At 44.0% G+C, this 18,545-nt stretch overlaps 1 protein-coding gene and 1 long non-coding RNA gene across 3 annotated transcripts; both read left to right on the top strand.

Annotated features, from left to right (window-relative positions):
* Positions 1-343: 343 nt before the first annotated feature.
* On the top strand, positions 344-11,133 carry LOC103123778 (histone H3.3A). Of its 2 annotated transcripts, XM_060192118.1 has the most exons (4): positions 344-421; positions 1,907-2,056; positions 3,461-3,614; positions 10,484-11,133. In XM_060192118.1, exons 2-4 carry the CDS (start codon positions 1,929-1,931, stop codon positions 10,610-10,612), a joined length of 411 nt encoding a protein of 136 aa, XP_060048101.1. In that variant the 5' UTR covers positions 344-421; positions 1,907-1,928; the 3' UTR covers positions 10,613-11,133. The 2 variants fall into 2 exon arrangements, with proteins under 2 accessions (XP_060048101.1, XP_007534516.1); XM_007534454.3 differs by lacking the exon at positions 344-421 and having other exon boundaries at positions 1,887-2,056.
* Positions 3,622-5,640, top strand: LOC132538916 (uncharacterized). The gene is made up of 2 exons (XR_009550234.1): positions 3,622-5,023; positions 5,109-5,640. It is a non-coding gene; the product is annotated as an uncharacterized LOC132538916 (long non-coding RNA).
* Positions 11,134-18,545: the final 7,412 nt, after the last annotated feature.

Genomic DNA, 18,545 nt, shown 5'->3' with positions numbered 1-18,545 from the left:
ACGCGGGGTGGGAGTACGGGGCCTGGGAGCAGGAGTGAGCCGGGGATAGGCGGACAGCCAAGGCGGCAGGAGGCAGCCGCCCCTCGGCATGTCTTTTGTGTTTGTACACACACGGCGCGAGGCGACCGGGAGGAGGGAGCAGGCGGCGCGCGGGGGAGGGACGAGCGCGCGCCAGCAAACGGGCGCGCGGGGGGAGGGGAGGAGGCGGGGCGCGCGGGCAGCGGAGGGGCGGGGCCGAGCCTTCCCTCCATTGTGTGTGATTGGCTGGCGCGCGGCGCGGGGGCGGGGCTACGTGTGTTGGGGGATAGCCTCGGTGTCAGCCATCTTTCAATTGTGTTCGCAGCCGCCGTCGCGCAGCCGTCGCTCTCTAACGCCAGCGCCGCCTCTCGCTCGCCTAGCTCCAGCTGAAGGAGGAGGGGGGGGTAAGTTTCCCGGTCTGCCCGCTTTCTCGGAACCGAGCCCCACTGACCGGCAGCTGCGGGCCGGGCCCCGACAGTATCGGGAGGGAGCCCGCAGCCCCTCGGGCTCACCCCACAAACTTTTTGGCCCAGAAATTGAGGCGAGAGCGCGAGTTTCCCCTCTCCCCTCAGGCGGCGGCTTCCCGTCTCGCCGCCTCAGCCCCACAGCAGCAACCTCCGCGGCGCCGAGCCTGTTCTTCCTCCCCGCGCCTCGGGCTCCTCTTTCTTGGTGAAATCCCGCCCGCCGCCCCTTCCCGGGACCCCAGACCTTCACCAGGACCCGCGCGGGCCCCTTCCCCACCGCCCCCGGCCCCCGGCCCCCAGTTTGCGGGCGGGAAAGGGGTGGAAATCGGCGGCGCTTCCCACCCGGGGTGAACTCGCTCTTTCTCTGCCTCCCCACAGTTGTTGCTGAGCTTCACCATCTTGTCTCTCCTCTCTGGTCACCGACCATATTTCCCCCCCATTTCTCTCTCGCTTTCTTTCCCATTTCGAAAAAAACCGAAGAGATTTTTTTTCCCCTCCTCTCACTAAAGAGGTGGATTCGGGTCTCCTTTTTTGGAGAAGCGGAAACTTGATGCATTTGAAATGCAAAAAAAAAAAAAAAAAAACTTTTGCATTTTCCGGAGGGCGGCACGTGGCAGGGGGGGTCTCAGGGTGTTTTTTTTGTGTGTGTGTGTCTTCGGAAGGGAGTGGGGGGCGCGGGCCGATTGTTTCCATTTTGTTCTGCTCCGGGAGCCCTGTTTGCGGGTGCGCCGGGCGGGCTGGCGGGGACCCCGCGCCCGGGGGGCCCGAGGAGGCGAAACCAAAAGTTTATGTGGCGCCGGGGTGGACCAGGCGCCGGGCTCCGGCGTTAATTAGAGCCTGGGTGCGGGCACTACAATTTATTATTATTATTCCGTCCCTGCGAGGACGGCGCTTTGTAGGAAGCTCGTCTGTTTTTCCGGCCAAGCTGCTTTTTTTGTCAACATCACCCGAAAGATGCAGAGCCGGGAATGTTTTGAGACATTTACCAAAATCTATTAACACGCGGGGGCGGGGGGTGCTAATTATGATTTTTATGGGGGGGGGGCGGCACTGCAATTTGATTCGGCCTTTCTGGTCGGCGGCTCGGTTCTTTAGACTTGTTCGTGGGTCGACTGTTTACTTGGATTTAGGGGAATTTTTAAGCCAAGGCTCTTGGGGGGGGGTCTTTTTGTTGTTGAGTTTTACCGTTGGTCGCTCAGGTTGAGCATCTTGGGGATGGTGTTGGTGCTGCTCAGGTCAAAGTCGGGTGCTTGGGGGACAGGCGGGATGTGCACCCTTTGAAATTACATAACATTTTGGACATTATTATGAATGTTGGTGTAGGGACCGTCGTTTCCCCACCCCCCGGGGGGCAGGTGGCAGGCAGGGAAACTTGTATCTTTGGTAGTTACATATGATTTTTTTTTTTTTTTAATGCTGGTAGGTAAGTAAGGAGCTCTCTCTACCATGGCTCGTACAAAGCAGACCGCCCGCAAATCGACCGGTGGTAAAGCACCGAGGAAGCAGCTGGCTACAAAAGCCGCTCGCAAGAGTGCGCCCTCCACTGGAGGGGTGAAGAAGCCTCATCGTTACAGGTACTGCGGGAGTGGGCCGGCTCCACAAGTAGCCGCGGTGTCTAATCCAACTTTGTCTTCAGAGAACCGTGGTTTTTTGTTTTTATCTTTTTCTCTATCTTGTTCGCTCGCTTTTTAAAAAATATTAATGTATGGGAATAATGCATAAAATTTAGTGTTTCGTTGGGAACTTATTTGATTTTGAAGCCATAATCTTACCCATAACCCACAGGAGAAACCTAGTGCATCACTAGTAATTAATGGGGTAGGTACTTAGCTGTCAAGTCATGATTTTTAAAATATTTTTTAGGATGACCTTGCTTTTGGTAAAGTGACAGCACTATCAAATTTAGACATTTTGTTTTACTAAAGTTAATTGTCCTTCATTAATGTGGTTTGGTTTGTTTCCCTCTGTTGGCACGTAGCCTTTTTAACTGCCCTGAGCACTGTTGTGGGCTTCTACCATTAGAGGGCAGAAGTTGTCTGCAATTGGTAGGCCCTGCAGTCTTAGTTAACTAAGGGAAAGCTCACTTACTGAGTGAAATCAGTCAAAATTGAGGTAAATTTCTGCCTTACAGTTACTTGGTAAAACTCCATAATGATGATCACATTCAGCCATTCATGAGGACTAGATTGTGTTGGTGAGATTTTCAGAGTTGAAAGTGAGTGAGGGGTGGGGGTAGATAGCATAATGATTATGCAAACAAACTGCCTGAGGCTCCGAAGTTCAGGTTCAATCACTTGCACCAACATAAGCCAGAGCTGAGCAGTGCTCTGGTTAATTAAAAAATTTTTTTTTAATTTTTTTAATTAATTTATTTATTCCCTTTTGTTGCCCTTGCTGTTTATAAAAAAAAATTTTTTTTTAAGTTAGTGAGGAGTAATGGCAAGTTGAAGAGTGAACCACCATGACTTACTAGTAGCCTGATACCTTCCCAAGTGTAATAATAACAAGTTAGTAACAATGTATGTTGAAAGATTAAAATAAATGAAACATTGATAATAGCTGCCAGGGGAGCCAAGTGGTGGTGCACCTGGTTGAGCCTGCATGTCACAATACACAAGGATCTGGGTTCAATCCCCCAGCCCCCACCTGTAGGGGAAAAGCTTCAATAGGGGTGAAGCAGAGCTGCAGGTGTATCTCTGCCCCTCTGTCTCCCTCCTCAGTGTATGGCTATCTCTATCCAATAAGCAAGTAAAGAATTTTTAAAAATTAAAACTTGTTTTAAAAAAATTACCTGCCGGTAAGCTAATGTCATGGTTATGGTTCCAAGGTATTGTTAAATACTTACGTGCTAGACTTTTTGAATGTTGAGATGATAAACTCATAAGTGAAATTTTATATAGAAGCTGAATAATAGTTGGGTGGTTAATTTTTTTTAAGTTGATTGTTCACCTTAATTTTTTTTCTTCATCCCACCCAAGGCCTGGTACTGTGGCACTGCGTGAAATTAGACGTTATCAGAAGTCCACTGAACTTCTGATTCGTAAACTCCCATTTCAACGTCTGGTGCGGGAGATTGCGCAGGACTTCAAAACAGATCTGCGCTTCCAGAGTGCAGCTATTGGTGCTTTGCAGGTAAAATGGAGGGTGGGAGAGCTGATGTTTCTGTTATGCCGGGAACAATGTTAAAGCCTTGCACATATCTGTATGACTTAGTTATTGTAAGCCAATGAGGTAGGAGATCGTTGTAGTTCACTACTGAGATCAGAAAGGTTTAGTCACTTGTGGTTGTGTGCACAAAAATCCAGTTTGAAGTCATTTGGGTTACAGAGTCATTTGAACCAATTGGACTCCCAAGTTCACATTCTGCTGTAGCATTGCACTAAAAAAGGGTTGGTTTTATTTGTTGGGCTGAGCACAATAAGGTGCACACCTTACCCAGCAAGTAGAGGCCCAGGGTTCAAGCCCCAGGTCCCTGCCTACAGGGAGGAGATTTTTTAAGCTTCTAAAAGAAAAATTGTGATGAGATTTTAAAAAATGGCGAATTCATATTAGGTTGGTCTAGAAAGGGTGTGTTTAAAGATGACATTGGCCATGTATAGGGATGTTTGATAGTTTCTCACTTAAACAGTCTGTATTGAACTTAATCTTAGCTCTAGGTATCAGTGTGTTGAGAGTTGTTGCTGTTGGTTTATGGTTTAAAGTATTTGACATACTAACATATGTGCCAAAAGTAAAGCTCACAGTCAAGATACTTGCTAAGGAATCCTGATCTAATAAACATCACTTACTAAGTGGGCTTTTTATGTTGTGTTTACTTGCTACTGTTTCCATCAGAATCCAGGGTTGTAGGTGATTAAATGTGGATTGGTAGGCACCACTACAGACCAGCACCAGAATCTCTGTAGGGGGAGATAGAGTCTGATCTGTGCTCCATTGGAGGATTTTTTAAACTGCTGTTGCTGTGCCAAGCTTTTGCTTTATATGTGAGGGAGATTTGATAGGTGGGTTCAGCACTGAAGTCTAATTGGCTGAGCTGTTTCTATGGTTAGTCTAAACTTAATTTGATTGGTGGATTCAAGGAGTGAGCATCCATTAAGTTCTCAGTAAATTGAAATTACTGAAATTTCAAACTACTTAAATCTTTCATTGCTGCTACTTACAACTTTATTTTGTTTTAATCATCTTCAGGTGCTGTTTCATTTGTTGCTACAATTGCAAGTAATTTTTCACTATATGTAAAACAAACTGCTTAAGCATTGATATAAAGCTGCTAATTTTGTTTTCTAGTTACTTAATTGTAGGGCCACAACACTTTACTTCAGAACTCAATATTTTTATAGTTGTGTCAGGGAATGAGCTTTGTAAATTGAGATTACTGAACAACCTGGGTAGATGACTTGTGTTAACTGACATGTTATTTAAGATCTATGTTTTTGTTGCCGTGATTCTATTTTAATCAAAATGGTCTGTATTCTGCCTCTAGTAATTTAGCACTAGTAGCTTTTATTGGAATAAGTAATCTTCATTAGAGTTTTTGCTTTGTGTTTATTTTGTGCCCATACATATATGGGCACAACTGTAAATATATATATATATGTATGTATGTATGTATGTATCCTTTTAAAGATTAGAGATGAAGAATTTGCCAGTAGAAGTAGAAGGGAGCAATTGAGAGAGTCAGGCGATAGTGCAGCGTGTTAAGCACAGATGGCGCAAAGTGCAAGGACTGGCTTAAGGATCCCAGTTCAAGCCCCTGGCTCCTCACCTGCAGGGGAGTTGCTTCACAAGCAGTGAAGCAGGTCTGCAGGTGTCTCTGTCTTCCCCCTCCTCTCTCCATTTCTCTCTTATCCTATCCAACAATGATGACATCAATAACAATAAAACAAGAGCAACAAAAGGGAATAAATAAATATTTTTTAAAAAGAGAGCAATTGAAATGGAATTTTAAGAGTCACTATTTTTTGGCAGTAAAATTGCAGTTTAGAAATTAGGGGTTGGTAAACTTAGGTTTAAGCTCAGGTTTAAGCTGGACTCCACCTGTAGGGTAGGGGGGAGGCCAAGGGCTTCACGAATTAGTACTGCAGGTATCTTTCTCCAAATTTCTATTCAAAAAGCTACCAGGTGCTGAGCCCCAGTGAAAACCCCACTGGCAATGTTTTTTTAAAAAAAGTTAAATTTGGGGTAGATGGTGGATAGATAGCATAATGGTTTTTTTTTTTTTAATTATATTTTTTTTGTTTGATAAAAATAGCCGGAAATTGAGAGAACGAGGTGATAAAGAGAGGAAGAGAGATACCTGTAACACTGCTTCACCACTTGCAAAGCTTTCCCCCGAAGGTGGGGACCAGGGACTTGAACCCAGGTCCTTGAGCACTGCAATGCATGTGCTCAACCAAATGCACCACCACCTGGCCCCACATACTTTAAAAAAAAAAAAATTATATTTATTTTCCCTTTTGTTGCCCCTTTTTTTTATTGTTGTAGTTGTTGTTGTTACTGATGTTGTCATTGTTAGAGAGAAATGAGAGGAGGGAAAGACAGATGGGGAGAGACACCTGCAGATTTGCTTCACGCTTGTGAAGCGACTCCCCTGCAGGTGGGGAGCCAGGGGCTCGAACTGGGATGCTTATGCTGGTCCTTATGCTTCGCACCACGTGTGCTTAACCCACTGCGCTACACCCAACTCCTGAAAAATACATACTTAAAAAAATTTAAATTTGTGGTGGCACAGTAGATAAATCATTAGACTCTCAAACATAAGGTCCCAAGTTCAATTCCAGGCAGCACATACACCAGAATGATGTCTGGTTCTTTCTCTCGCCTCCTGTCTTTCTCATTAATAAATAAATAAATAAATTATAAGTTAAAAAATTTAAATTTCGGGAGTTGGTTGGTGGTGCAGCGGATTAAGTGCAGGTGGTGCAAAGTGCAAGGACTGGGGTAAGGATCCTGGTTCAAGCCCCTGGCTCCCCACCTGTAGGGGAGTCGTTTGACAAGTGATAAGGCAGGTCTGCGGGTGTCGCTCTCCTCCTCTCTCCATTTCTCTCTGTCCTATCCAACAATAGCGACATCAACAATAATAAACAAGGGCAACAAAAGGGAAAATAAATAAAATATATTTTTTTTAAAACATTTTGCTATCTCCCTCCCCCATCATAATCCAAATCAAGAATTGACTGAAAATACTTAATACCTGAGACTTTGAAGATACCCTTGTGTCAAAAAAAGATTGTTTTTGAACAGTGGAAGAGTCAGACATTATTTCCAAAATGGTGTAAATTAGTTTTTTTATTATATCAAAATGTTAACACGGTAGTCTTTAATTACTGATTTAACCCTGGTGTTTAGGGAGGTTGGGGACATTGGTAATAGAATTGGAAATACATGGGACCTGGTCAAACAATGAGAGCACCAGCTCCCACATCCAACTGATACTGATTGTGTTTCTTTAGTGTTATTATTATTCATTTATGAGGTGGAAAGACACCAGCAGTACTGTTTTCACCGCTTGGGGAAGCTTCCACCCCTGATAGTAACAGGAACAGTGCTCTGTCACTCAGCCCACAGTTGTGCTGTTTTGTGCTTTTTTGTTTGTTTGTTTGTTTTTTGCTAACTCCCCATTAACTTCCTCTCAGTTCCTAAAACCCATCACTGTACTTTTTGTCTCGTGAATTTGGCTACTTCATAGAAGTGCAGTTGTACATTGTAATAGCTTATAGGTTTATCCATATGATAATGTGTCAAGGTTTCGGGTCATTTTTTTCTTTATTGGGGGATTAATGTTTTACATTCAACAGTAAATACAGTAGTTTGTACATGCATAACATTTCCCAGTTTTCCATATAACAGTGCAACCCCCACTAGGTCCTCTGTCATCCTTTTTGGACCTGTACTCTCCCCCACCCACAGAGTCTTTTACTTTGGTGCAATACACCAGCCTTTTTTTTTTTTTTTTCCAACTTATTTGCTTTATTTAGTTTGATTGTTTTGTTTTCTTTGTATTTGACAAATATCAGTGCTTGGTATTTAAAAACCTATTTAAAAGCAAATTGAGAAGGAAACAATAAAACCAAGACATCTGCAGCGTTGCTACACTGCTTGTGCAGTATCTCCCCACCCCCATAGGTGGAGGCTGGGGCCTTGGATTTGGGTCCTTATATATAGTAGCATGTGTGCTGTACAGGGTGTGCCCGTCTGTTTTTTTTTTCCCCCTATTATCTTGAATGCTTTACCAGAGATTGAACCCAGGGCCTCACATAAAGACATGCTCAAGAGTCTGGGCAGGTAATACAAGATACTGAACTTTTTTTAACCAGAGCGCTGCTCAGCTCTGGTTTATGGTGGTGCAAGGGATTGAACCTACAATTTTGGAGCCTCAGGCATGAGAGTCTCTTTTGCTGTCTACCACCGCCTGAGACATGTACTCTTAACTCAGCCTACCATGGCCCATTCAAGTTTTTATTATTTCCCCTTTTTTTTTAAATTTATTTTCCCTTTTGTTGCCCTTGTTTATTATTGTTGTTATTGATGTTGTCGTTAGATAGGACAGAGAAATGGAGAGAGATGGGAAAGACAGAGGGGGAGAGACACCTTTAGACCTGCCTCACCACCTGTGAAGCAACTCCCCTGCGGGTGGGGAGCCGGGGGCTTGAACCAGGATCCTTACCCCAGTCCTTGCACTTTGTGCCATGTGTGCTTAACCCTCTACACTACCGCCTGACTCCCCATTCAGCTTTTTTTTAAATCTTTATTTATTTTGTAGAGACAGAAGTTGTGAGGGAAGGCCCATTCAACTTTTTTAAAATGCTAACCTGGGAATAATAGGACATCATCCATGCAAGTGTCATCTAATGGCTCTCCTCACCCAAATTTTTTATTTATTTTATTTTTGAGAGAGATGCAGAGAGAAAGACACAGAAACACCAGAGTACTGCACAGCTTTGGCTTATTGTGGTTCAAGGGATTGAACTTGGGACATCTGGAGCCTCAGGCATGAGAGTCTCTTTGCATAACCATTATGCTATCTACCCTTGCCCCATACCCAGTTTTTTTAAATTTTTGTAATCTTAGAGGTATGTACGTACCAGAGTACCACTCCACCATCCATGGAGCTGTCCCTCACAGTAAATTGTGTACTTAAGCTGCTGAGCCATCTCCTAGTCATTTAAATATAGCTTGGACAGAGAAATGAAGGCCAAATTAGGTGACCTCATTTAGTCCTCCCCGGTCCACTAACATGAGGGCTGAAGACTGGACTACTAATACAATAGCGGTTACTTCAAATTGAGGAAGTCGATGTTTTAAGACTGACTATTCAACGATATGGTGAATTGACAGTTTGAACTACAAGCTAATGAGCCTATCTTAATAGTTCATATAGTTAGTTAGCACTTAACATTGAATTGGTAGACCTAGGGATCAGTATTAATAGATCATAAGTACTATATGAAACTTGGGGTAAGTCGATAGACATTGAGTAGGGTGCCAACTTGAGAAGACATAACCTTGGTAAAATAGATCAACACGTGAGACTAAATATATGTTCTGGGACCTATAGTGCTCATGATAAAACTTGAGGTGTGAAAAGAAAGGTGGGAAATGCGGAGTCCAGCACCGGCTCGCCACCTGCAGGGGAGTCACTTCACAAGCGGTGAAGCAGGTCTGCAGGTGTGTGTATCTTTCTCTCCCCCTCTCTGTCTTCCCCTCCTCTCTTGATTTCTTTCTGTCCTATCCAACAATGACATCAATAACAACAATAACTACAACAATAAAACAAGGGCAACAAAAAGGAATAAATATTTAAAAAAAATTTTTAAAGGTGGGAAATGACAGAATACTTGATGGGAACTAGTTGTCTAAATCACTTTATTTGTCGAGGCGAATGTACAAATGGTTTGAGTATAAATAGGATTCAGAATGAGCAGTACAGTGGGGAGGAGAGAGCATTAGCTTGGTTGATATGTAATTACATTTCTGGGTAAGGATATGAATGTTTAATTTCTTAGGAAAAGTGAAGCTATATACCTATAGTATTGTAAAGCATCATTTCTTCAGTAAATTGTAGGAATTATGAGAAACACTAGAGAACCATTGTCCATCTGTGATCTTTTGAAGATCAGTAAGATGCAAAGTTTTACTCAAGATTCATTTCATTTTACAAGTTTATTTACCAGAGCACTGCTCCACTCTGGCGTATGGTGGTGAGAGGGAATTGAGCCTAGGAATTTTCTCCCAGCCACACAAACTATACTGACAAGAAAGTGCTCTGTTTGAGTTGTATAATTTTTGTTGTTGTTGTTGTTGGATAGGACAGAGAGAAATGGAGAGGGGAGAGGAGGGGAAGACAGACACCTGCAGACCTGCTTCACTGCTTGTGAAGCAACTCCCCTGCAGGTGGGGAGCCGGGGGGCTCGAACCGGTATCCTTATGCCGGTCCTTGCGTTTGGTGCCACGTGCGCTTAACCCGCTGAGCTACCCCCGACTCCCAAGTCGTATAATTTAAGGTTTATTATAGACTTGGCTTTTCATACGTTGCCTTTCAGCTTTCTCCCATGGTTTTAAAATGTAGGGTTTTAAAGAATTTACAGACTGGGGAGTCAGCTGTAGCGCAGTGGTTAAGCACAGGTGGCATAAAGCGCAAGGACCGGAGGAAGGATCCCGGTTTGAGCCCTGGCTCCCCAACTGCAGGGGAGTCGCTTCACAGGTGGTGAAGCAGGTCTGCCGGTGTCTCTTTCTCTCCCCCTCTCTGTCTTCCCCTCCTTTCTCCAATTCTGTGTCCTATCCAACAATGACAACAACAATAACAATAACCACAATAAAACAACAAGGACAACAAAAGGAAATAAATAAAATTTTTTTTAATAAAAAAGAATTTACAGACAGCAGTTTACAGAGCAGTGCTTTGGTAATAAAAATTTAAAACTGATTCATTTTAACTGATAGAGACATTCAGCTGTTGGCAATAACATTACTAACAATTGTTTTCTTTATTCCTGTTGTAGGAGGCAAGTGAGGCCTATCTGGTAGGCCTTTTTGAAGACACCAACTTGTGTGCTATCCATGCCAAACGTGTAACAATTATGCCAAAAGACATCCAGCTAGCACGCCGCATACGTGGAGAGCGTGCTTAAGAATCCACTAAGATGGGAAACATTTCATTCTTTAAAAAAAAAAAAATCTCTTCCTGTTATTGGTAGTTCTGAACGTTAGATATTTTTTTTCCATGGGGGTCAAAGGTACCTAAGTATATAATTGCAAGTGGGAAATAGGGGACAGAAATCAGGTATTGGCAGTTTTTTCCATTTTCATTTGTGTGTGGATTTTTAATATAAATGCGGGGACATGTAAAGCATTACTGCAAGTCAAAATGTTTCAGTGAACAAGTTTCAGCAGTTCAACTTTATAATAACAATTATAAATAAACCTGTTAAAATTTTTCTGGACAATGCCAGCATTTGGATTTTTTTAAAACAAGTAAATTTCTTATTGATGGCAACTAAATGGTGTTTGTAGCATTTTTATCATACAGTAGATTCCATCCATTCACTATACTTTTCTAACTGAGTTGTCCTACATGCAAGTACATGTTTTTAATGTTGTCTGTCTTCTGTGCTGTTCCTGTAAGTTTGCTATTAAAATACATTAAACTATACTTGCTTTTGGTCTTTATTATCAGACTTACCCCAGTTAACTCACTTTAAATTACCAAATTTTGAAAGAGTTTGGTTTTTGAGTGTCACATTATATCTGAGAACGATGATTTGAAAGATGGTAACAGCTTAAAATTTGCACATAATGTATCTATCAATATTAAACTTTGTTTCATGGTGATAAAGTGAAAATGTCAGTAACACCAAAATCAATGCATTGGAGATCAGGCTACTTTAAAGGTGCTTCTCTCTCACCCATCTTGAAAATGGTCTGCATTGTCAGTATCCGCTGCATGTGATCTGAGTTGGAAACCGGTTTGTCCCTGTTGTAGCTGGGAAAGACATAGGTACCGAAAAAACCTCACTGTGTGAAGCTTCATCAACATAATAGTGCAACCAGCCTGGTGAATAAGAGGTCTGTAGGTCTTCAGGTCCTGTTACATGATGGTAAAGAAGCTAGGCTGGGTGTGACAGTGTTCAAGAAAACAAATTTTACACATGCATCAACAACTGCTTACTGTAAGCCACCGATCCCCTAATAAAAAGGATTATCGAAAAAGATGGTCTGCATTGATAGCGATGTGTTTTATTTAGCACTGCAATGAAAAATGGAGTAGTGGACCTTTTAAGGTGTTTTTTTGTTAATTTTTTTAACCAGAGCACTGCTCAGCTCTGGCTTGTGGTGCGGGGATTGAACCTGGGACTTTGGAGCCTTGGGCATGAGTCTTTGTATAACCATTATGCTATCTGCCCCCCCTCCGGTTTTGTTTTTTTTTATTAACCAAACCAGCACCCTGTCATATACAGAGAACAAACTCAGGACTATATTATTGTAAAGACCTATAGAACACCTCTGTACAGTAACTAGTTGTGTATTTGAGTGACTGCCCTCTCTAGAGGTAATGTAAAAAAAACTACTTAAGTACTGGTAAAACATACAACTACTGCAAGCAACTATGCCATATGTTAATGGCCACAATTGTATGAAGTGACAAATGGTAGATTTATGAAAGTGGGGGAATGGACATGGCAGAATGGTTACACAAGAGTTTCATGCTCGGGGGTCCCAAGCTCAACCCCCAGCACCACCATAAGCCAAAGCTAATTAACTGGTTAAAAAAACATTTAAGAAAATTAAAACTGGGCAGAGGTAGATAGCATAGTGGTCTTCTAGCGTTTGCCCTTCCGTAGCCAGTCAACAGCGTCAGGTTGAGCCTGATGTAAAGTTTCGAGACCTCCTTTGAATCTGGAGAGGTGGCAGTCGTTGACTATGTGGGTCATAGTCTAGCCGCAGGGGCAGTTCGGGTCGTCTCTGGCTCCCCAGCGATGGAACATAGCGGCGCACCGGCCATGGCCTGTTCGATAGCGATTGAGGAGGGCCCAATCATAACGTGCTACGCCAAAGCCGGGTTGACGCTTGCAGGGGTCTGTGATGAGGTGTTTGTTCTTGACGTCAGCTGACTGCCAGCTCTGTTTCCAAGAGACTGGAACAGAGAAGTTCAGTGTAGGCATAGGGGACCAGATTGGGTGACGAGACGTCAAGCGTTGGACAGGGTGGGCGAAGATATCCGTGTAGATTGGCAGGTCCAGTCGAGCGTAGACGTGGGAAATGAACTTGGATGATGCCGCATCCCGACGAATATCTGGCGGGGCGATGCTGCTAAGAACTGGCAGCCATGGAACCGGGGTGGAATGGATGGTTCCAGAAATTATCCTCACGGAGGAATATAATTTCGAATCGATCAGGTGGACATGGGGGCTACGGAACCATACTGGGGCACAGTATTCTGCAGTGGAATAGCATAATGCCAGAGATGATTGTAGTGTGGAAGCGCTCGTACCTCATGAGGAGCTGGCCAGTCTTGCAATGATGTTATTCCTCGCGCCCACCTTTGCTGCAGTTTTTACGAGATGTTCGTGAAATGACAGGGTGCTATCGAGAGTAATGCCAAGATAGACTGGCTGGGCTTCATGCCGGATTCTTGTATTGTCAAGCTGCACATTAAGCTCACGCGAGGCCGAGGCATGGTGTAGATGGAAAACAGATGATACCGTTTTTGCAGTGCTAGGAATTAGTCGCCATTTTTTACAGCAATCAGATATCAGAGACATGTCTTTCGTGAGTGTTTCCTTGATGTCGAACTTGGATGCCTGAGTTGCACAGCAGATGTCATCGGCGTAGATGAACTTCCTTGAAGAAGTTTCTGGGAGGTCATTGATGTAAATATTAAATAGCGTAGGAGCCAGAACAGAGCCCTGGGGGAGGCCACTTGAGACAAGTCTCCATCTGCTAGACTTGTCACCCAGATGCACCCGGAATCTTAGAAGCTCATGCCTGAGGCTCCAAAGTCCCAAATTCAACCCCCTGTATCACTGTAATCCAGAGCTGAGCAGTGCTCTGATAAAAAAATTTTTTTTTAATCTGGAAGATGTATAGCTCCAATAAGTTTAGGAAATGTTGGGAGTCAGGCTGTATGTAGCACAGCAGGTTAAGCGCAGGTGGCGCAAAGCACAAGGACCGGCATGAGGATCCCGGTTCGAGCCCTGACTCCCCACTTGCAGGGGATCCCGGTTCGAGCCCTGACTCCCCACTTGCAGGGGAGTCGCTTCACAGGCGGTGAAGCAGGTCTGCAGGTGTCTATCTTTCTCTCCCTCTCTGTCTTCCCCTCCTCTCTCCATTTCTCTCTGTCCTATCCAACAACTACGACAACAATAATAACTACAACAATAAAACAACAAGGGCAACAAAAGGGAATAAATAAATATTTTTTTAAAAGTTTAGGAAATGTTGCCTGCTGTAGTTTAATTTTTGTCTTTTTAACTCTTAGTCTGAAGTTTTCCCTTTATGAAGTAATGTTGAATCAATAGTCATTTTTCAGAGGTGGTATAAAATACAGTACATTGAATATATTTTCATTACATTTTTAAAATAGTTGGCTATTGGCATCTGAGAAATGGCACAAATAGACGAATTTGTCTCAGCGTTTGTGCACAGCTGTCAATGTACTGAGCTTATACCATAGTCTATGCACTAACTAGTTTTCTACTCAGGACTAGCATGTTGGCTTATAGTCCTTTTTTTTTTATTCCCTTTTGTTGCCCTTGTTTTATTGTTGTAGTTATTATTGTCATTGTTGTTGGATAGGACAGAGAAATGGAGAGGAGGGGAAGACAGAGAGAGGAGAGAAAGACACCTGCAGATCTGCTTCACTGCTTTTGAAGCGACTCCCCTGCAGGTAGGGAGCCGGAGCTCAAACCAGGATCCTTATGCTGGTCCTTGTGCTTTGCACCACCTGCGCTTAACCCACTGCGCTACAGCCCGACTCCCTATAGTCCTTTTTTTAAAAACATTTTTAAAAAATATTTTCCCTTTTTTGTTGCCCTTGTTTTAGTGTTGTAGTTATTGTTATTGATGTTGTTGGCTAGGACAGAGAAATGGAGAGAGGAGGGAAAGACAGACATCTGCAGACCTGCTTCACCACTTGTGAAGCTACTCCCCTGTAGGTGGGGAGTGGAGGGGGAGGGGCTGGAACCAGATCCTTAAACTGGTCCTTGCCCTTTGCGCCACCTGCAGTTAACCCTGCAGTTAACCTGCTGCACTACTGCCCAGCTCCCAGCTCATAGTCTTTTAATTGTGATCTCACCCCTTGACTGAGTCATTAAGGTGATCATCTTCCTAGTTGCTGTGGAGTTGTTACATGATAACCCTACCAGGAAAAGTGTTAATTGGGGTTGGGTCCAAAGCCATGAGAGGAGACACTTTGGTGTTTCTTAGAAGAGAGACTACAGCACCTAAGCTGCCTTCAATACAATGGAAGCCAGACTCAAACTTGCATAATATATGGCAAAGCAGTACAGTAACAGCTATTTGTGTGTGTGTGTGTGTGTGTGTGTGTGTGATGTCACAGCCAATTGCATATGAAGAAAGCAGCCAGGGTTAAGTTCTAGAGGTGGAAGGAAAAAAAGTGTTACCCAGGGGAGTCGGGCTGTAGCACAGCAGGTTAAGCGCACGTGGCGCAAAGCGCAAGATCCTGGTTCAAGCCCCCAGCTCCCCACCAGCAGGGGAGTCACTTCACAGTCAGTGAAGCAGGTCTGCAGGTGTCTTTCTCTCCCCCTCTGCCTTCCCCTCCTCTCCATTTATCTCTGTCCTATCCAGCAATGACAACAACAATAATAACTACAATAAAACAAGGGTGACAAAAAGGGAATAAATAAATATTTTTTTAAAAAGTGTTACCCAGTAGGTAGACTAAATCTAGGGCCTTGCTCTTTAATTCCCAGTGTTATACTGACAAAGCAGAGAAGTTAACTTCGCAGGCAGTGCTACAAGTTAAAGTCTTGAATCAAGTGGTACAGGAGGTAATCACTGGACTCTGAAGTGGCAGGAAAAAAAAAACGAGAGACCTGAGTTAAAACAGGGACATGCAGACAGGTGGGGGTGGTGTGCAGTGCGTAGTCTTGGACCTGGGCATATGAAGTCTATACCAGAGTGATGCCTTGCCTCTGTCTCATCAATAAATCTTAACTTGAAATAGGAATCCTACAAGGTTGTATAAGTCCTAGTAAGGTACTGAGAAGGAAAGCCTCTGGAGAGTACTGAGCAGAAGGATAAAATGGTCTGATTCATGTTTTAATGAAATCATTTTCTGTATGCTGTGCAGAAAATGAGAAGATACAGCAGGAAGGGGAAACCAGTCGGGAAGCTAATACAACAATCTCAGTGTGGCAGGATTTGGACTTGAATGGTGGCAAGGGTGCTAGGAAGTGGTTTTCTGGATTCTTTTTTGTTGATTCTAGGTTGACTTGAAGAGACAGAGGGAAAGACACCACAGCACTGAAGCTTCTCCCAGTGTAGTGGGTGCCCAGGCTCACACCTTGTCATGTTCAACACACTATCCAGATGAGCTAGCTTGTTGGTCTGTTTTATGTTTATTTATTATTGGCTAGACACCTACAGTCTTGTTCCACCGCTCATGAAGCTTTCCTCCTACAAGGGCTTGAACTCAGGTTCTTGTGAATTATGTGTGTGCTTAATCAAATGCACCACCACCTGGCCTGATATATATATATGACAGGGATAGGAAAGAGAATGAATCAGACATCACTGGTACATGTGCTGCTGGAAATCGAAATCAGGACCTCATGCTTGAGAGTCCAGTGCTTTACCCACTGCACCACCTCCCAGACCACTATATACACAATTTTATAAGGCTATATATAGTGAACGTTACATTAAAAAATGTATGTGCACTTAACTTGGTGTGCCACTGCCCAACCCCCACATTTTCTTTTCTTTTTCTTTTTTTATTTTTAAGATTAGCAAGAAAGAACTAGAGAGCATCACTGTGGAACAGGCGATTAGTGACACTTTGAAGTCGAAAACTCTAGCCACTATGCCACCTCCTGGGCCACATGTTCCTGTGAGTTAAACCACTATAACTCAAAACATTCACATGTCTACAAAATTCAATATTCACATGCAGAGAAAGGTCGAAAGATACTAGTGACCCCAAACCTGTAGCAGCAGTACACTGTAGCAGAGAAGCCAAAAGGCATAGGCTCAGAGCTCAGTTGCTTCCTGTAGGCCAGACCATGTACTGAACTAATCACTCTGCCTTAGGACGCAATTTCCTCATGGCCATGGCAGAGATGTGAGAGCTCAGCTCAGTATATCCCCACTTCCCCATCACTGCCCCACGCACATTCTTTTGTAATCACTGTCTGGTTTCAGGGGGTTGGGTAGGGCACAAGCTTGGCCTCTCTCAACTGTGGGTGGAACCCAACCTCCAGGAGCCTCAGTTACCTTGGCTAAGAACAGGTACAACCTGCAAGAGTCCTCGTGACTATGTAGTGAGCATTTAAAGATGCATTGTTGGCCTGGGAGGAGTCAGTGATTAGAATATAAGGTTCTAGGGGCAGCACAGGGTGGTGGCACACTTGGTGGAGCAAGTGGTTTGAGGACCCAAGTTCAAGCCTTTGCTCCCCACTTTCAGGGAGGAAGCTTCATGAGCTGTGAAGCTGGTCTGCAGATGTCTGTCCTCTCTCCGTCTTCTCCCTTCTCAATGTCTCTCTGTTCTAATTAAAAAAAAAAAAGTTAATAAAAGAAAGACAAAACATAAAGTCCTGGCTAGGGAGATAGTATAATGATTATACAAAATGACTTTCATGTCTGAGACCCTAAGATCCAAGGTTCAATCCCTAGCACCCACTGTAAGTCTGAGCTGAGCAGTTATCTGACAAATAATAATAACAAAGAAAACCTTAAGTTGCAGCCCCTACATCGTGTGTCAGAATGATTTTACTTCTCTTTGCCTCTCTCCCACCTACCCTGTACAAATAGGAGGAAAGAAAATAAGGATGTACTGGAGTCGGGTGATAGCACAGTAGGTTAAGTGCAGGTGGCCCAAAGCCCAAGGACCAGCTTTAGGATCCCGGTTGGAGCCCCGGCTCCAAATCTACAGGGGAGTCGCTTCACAGGCAGTGAAGCAGGTCTACAGATGTTTATCTTTCTCTTCCCCTGTCTTCCCCTCCTCTTTTCATTTCTCTCTGTCCTATCCAACAACGACATTAGTAACTACAACAATAAAACAACAAAGGCAACAAAAGGGAATAAATATTTTTTTAAAAAGGATGTATGCATTGTATATGAATTAGTAAAACATTGTAAATCAAGCCTGTGATTTCAGGTAGACTTTAAAAAGTCGATTAAGAAATATCACTGGAGTGGTCCGAGAGATGGCACAGTGGATGGGGCATTGGACTCTCAAGCAGGAGGTCCTGAGTTTGGTCCCTGGTGGCACATGTACCGGGAGTGATGTCTGGTTCTTTCTCCTCTGTTTTCATGAATAAATTAAATGTTTTTTAAAAAATATATCACAGGGGGAAAGGGATATAGCATAGTGGTTATGCAAAAAGTCTTTCATGCCTAAAATTCCAAAGCTTCAGGTTCAATCCCCCGAAACCATAAGCCAGAGCTGAGCAGTGCTCTGGTTGGGGGGGGGGGGGGGGAAGACACTAAGTACATCATAGTGATGCTACAAGGCAAAAATGATGAATCTGGGGTTTGTTTGAGGTTGTTTGAGGACCCACGGGAAAGTGCTTAGCACAAAGGCCACACTGCCATACGCAGTGAGTGGGCAGGGAGATCTGATTGCTCACCCTCATCACTTGGACCTGAAACAAGCATTTCTGCTTCCGCTCAAGGGCGAGAGGGTGGAGATAGGTGGCCAGCATTTCAGCTAAGATGCCGCCACCCTCGGGGATCGTCCAGCCACGGGCCTGGCGGGGTGAGAACCTTCCGTGGCGCCTCCACACCGGTCCCTGCCTGCGCGGCCCTGCATGGCCCACTGTGGTCGCTTGAGCGCGGACCTTCCCTTTTCCCTGGGTTTCTGAAGTCGCCTCCCGCACGGGGCTG

Source organism: Erinaceus europaeus, chromosome 6 (assembly GCF_950295315.1).
Source record: "Erinaceus europaeus chromosome 6, mEriEur2.1, whole genome shotgun sequence".
Taxonomy (NCBI): domain Eukaryota; kingdom Metazoa; phylum Chordata; class Mammalia; order Eulipotyphla; family Erinaceidae; genus Erinaceus; species Erinaceus europaeus.
This window is presented reverse-complemented; position numbering and strand designations above follow the sequence as displayed.

What these genes read in the sequence shown, in the direction of transcription:
- LOC103123778 (XM_060192118.1), top strand. Translation starts at nt 1,929, where the DNA reads ATGGCTCGTACAAAGCAGACCGCCCGCAAATCGACCGGTGGTAAAGCA. An exon ending in AAGAAGCCTCATCGTTACAG is followed by an intron (nt 2,057 to 3,460) that starts GTACTGCGGGAG and finishes ATCCCACCCAAG; the next exon opens with GCCTGGTACTGTGGCACTGC. An exon ending in CAGCTATTGGTGCTTTGCAG is followed by an intron (nt 3,615 to 10,483) that starts GTAAAATGGAGG and finishes TTCCTGTTGTAG; the next exon opens with GAGGCAAGTGAGGCCTATCT.